Source organism: Sander lucioperca, chromosome 5, assembly GCF_008315115.2.
Source record: "Sander lucioperca isolate FBNREF2018 chromosome 5, SLUC_FBN_1.2, whole genome shotgun sequence".
Taxonomy (NCBI): domain Eukaryota; kingdom Metazoa; phylum Chordata; class Actinopteri; order Perciformes; family Percidae; genus Sander; species Sander lucioperca.
This window is the reverse complement of record NC_050177.1, coordinates 31,327,566-31,330,065: the sequence shown is the minus strand read 5'-3', so window position 1 is coordinate 31,330,065 and position 2,500 is coordinate 31,327,566. Positions and strand designations below refer to the sequence as shown.

Below are 2,500 nucleotides of genomic sequence, written 5' to 3'. Positions count from 1 at the left end.
GACAGACAGACAGACAGAGAGAGAGAGAGATACAGACAGAGAGAGACAGACAGGTTGCAGTATCTGCAGCAGACAGAGAAAGAGACAGACAGAGAGAAAGAGACAGAGAGAGAGAGAGACAGACAGACAGACAGACAGACAGACAGACAGGTTGCAGTACCTGCAGCAGACAGGAAGTGGAGCTATCAGAAGCGTGAGAACGACAGCCGTCTACAGACTGATGAACGGAGAGAAAGAAGGACGGACAACAAGAAGAAGAGAGAGACAGAAACAGAAGGTGGCAGGAATAAAAGATGAAGTTTAAATGAAAACAAACTGGCTCCAAAGCTGTGAACACGTCACACGACACGACACACGTCACGACCGTCTCATGGTTCTGCTGTCAGACTGGTCTCATGGTGCAATGATCTCGCCTTTCCATCGCCTTGGTTTCTAGGGCCACCTTAAAAGGAGGCCGAAAGGTGACGAAAAGGCGACAAAAAAGGCGACTGAAAAAGGCAACGGCCTTTTTGCCACCTTTTCGTGGCCTTTTCTGTCGCCTTTTTGTCACCTTTTTCTGGCCTTTTCCTCACCTTTTGTCGCCTTCTTTCGTGGTCTTTTCGTGGCCTTTACCTCGCCTTTTTCTGTCGCCTTTTTCTGTCACCTTTTTCTGTCGCCTTTTTCTGTCGCCTCTTCATCACCTTTTCTAGTCTGTCAGACTCATGGTTCCAAACATACGCTGGTTGGATCTCTACATACGTCTGCAGACCTGTAGTGTTTAGTTAGGGCTGTGTAATTTCTCTAATTCTGTCCAGGATTTAGACTCCAGCTCACATTAACAATGACTTCAAACAAAAACTATTATTTTGCACGTTACGTTTTGCAAGGAAAATCTTAAATGCAACATGTTTCTAAACGAGGAATTGTGTTAAATTATCCTGATTTCATACTGACCTCAATCATTGTCATTAGGATTTTTTACAGAATCGAGAGCAGCATTTCCTTCATGAGGTAATTTATATATATATATATATATATATATATATATATATATATATATATATATATATATATATATATATATATATATATATAAAGACAAGCTGTAATCATTTAAAGGGCCAGTACAGACTATTAAAGGGGTCACCTGACTGTGGGAGCCTGGTCGTCTCTTTATGGTGTTGGTGTTAAAGTCAGACTCAAACACCAACACACACTGAGACACACAGACAGGTAGACAGACAGACAGGCAGACAGACAGGTAGACAGAGAGAGACAGGCAGGCAGACAGAGACACAGACAGATAGAGAGACAGTAGACAGAGACAGGCAAACAGACAGGTAGACATACAGACAGACAGACAGGTAGAGAGACAGGCAGGCAGGTAAAGAGACAGGCAGGCAGACAGGTAGACAGACAGACAGGTAAACAGACAGACAGGCAGACAGGTAGAGAGACAGACATACAGAGAGAGAGACAGGCAGGCAGGCAGACAGACAGGTAGAGAGACAGAGAGAGAGAGGCAGACAGGTAAAGAGACAGACAGACAGACAGGTAAAGAGACAGACAGGCAGAGAGACAGGCAGACAGATGTAAAGAAGGAGGAACAAACTGAAGAGAAAGTGAAGAGATGATTTATAAAAACAGAAGAACAAACGATGAACGGAAGATAAAGAGATAAAGGTTAAAGGAGAGAAGGTCGGCAGATGAAGAGAAAGAGGAAGAACGAGTTAATTCAGGAAGCAGATTCAGTTTCTCTCTAAAGAAACAAGAACAGGAGTTAGAATACAGACACAGGAAACACATTAAATCTCTAATCCTGTTTATCTATTCTCATCACTTCTTTCATATTCAATCAGTCTCCAAACATCTGGATCATTCAGGGTGAATATCAGCTGGGTCATGCACAACCACAACCAGAAAGATCAAGAGGGGCGGGGCTAAGGAGGCAGGGAGACAGGTGATAGGTGGATGACTGGGAGGGGGCGGGGCTAAGGAGACAGGTGATAGGTGGATGATGAATGAGTGACAGGTGACTCCATGCTGTAGGTTAGTGTGTGGAGTTAGATTAAAGAGGAATCATCCTGATTTATGTTTTATTGTGAAAGAGCTACAGGAAGTGCCGTGTTCAGTTTCCTGTGATGATTCAGTGTGTTCTGATTAAGAGTTATTTTAGGTTCAGTTGTTAGTAGACTTTTTTGGGGGGGGCGGGGCCAAACTCTTACCATAAAGAGGGCGGAGTCATCTGTGTGGGTGGAGCGTCTGGAGGGGTAGACGTTCTACACACACACACACACACACACACACACACACACAGAGACACACACACACAGAGACAGAGACACACACACACACACACAGAGACACACACACACACACACACACAGAGACACACACACACACACACACACACACACACACAGAGACACACACACACACACACACACACAGAGACACACACACACACACACACACACACACACAGAGACAGAGACACACACACACACACACACACAGAGAC

General features: G+C 44.5%; 3 protein-coding genes across 7 annotated transcripts in view; 2 read left to right on the top strand and 1 right to left on the bottom strand.

The window, feature by feature from the left end:
* The window catches only part of LOC116054954 (NACHT, LRR and PYD domains-containing protein 12-like), a 752,812-nt gene that overhangs the window by 578,128 nt on the left and 172,184 nt on the right, over positions 1-2,500 (top strand). The window lies entirely within an intron of this gene.
* The window catches only part of LOC116038066 (NACHT, LRR and PYD domains-containing protein 3-like), a 1,733,742-nt gene that overhangs the window by 1,588,774 nt on the left and 142,468 nt on the right, over positions 1-2,500 (top strand). The gene's annotated exons all lie outside the window — the stretch shown is intronic.
* The window catches only part of LOC116036869 (DISP complex protein LRCH3-like), a 33,669-nt gene that overhangs the window by 17,027 nt on the left and 14,142 nt on the right, over positions 1-2,500 (bottom strand). For 2 of the 5 annotated variants that reach the window (XM_036001620.1, XM_036001618.1), the window contains exons 14-15: positions 2,205-2,258; positions 161-217 (exon numbers count right to left, since the gene is read on the bottom strand). The exons of 1 other annotated variant lie outside the window; for it this stretch is intronic. In XM_036001620.1, the coding sequence (XP_035857513.1) occupies positions 161-217; positions 2,205-2,258 (111 nt within the window). The remainder of the gene's footprint in view (positions 1-160; positions 218-2,204; positions 2,259-2,500) is intronic. 2 more of the 5 variants (XM_036001619.1, XM_036001621.1) reach the window with 2 other exon arrangements.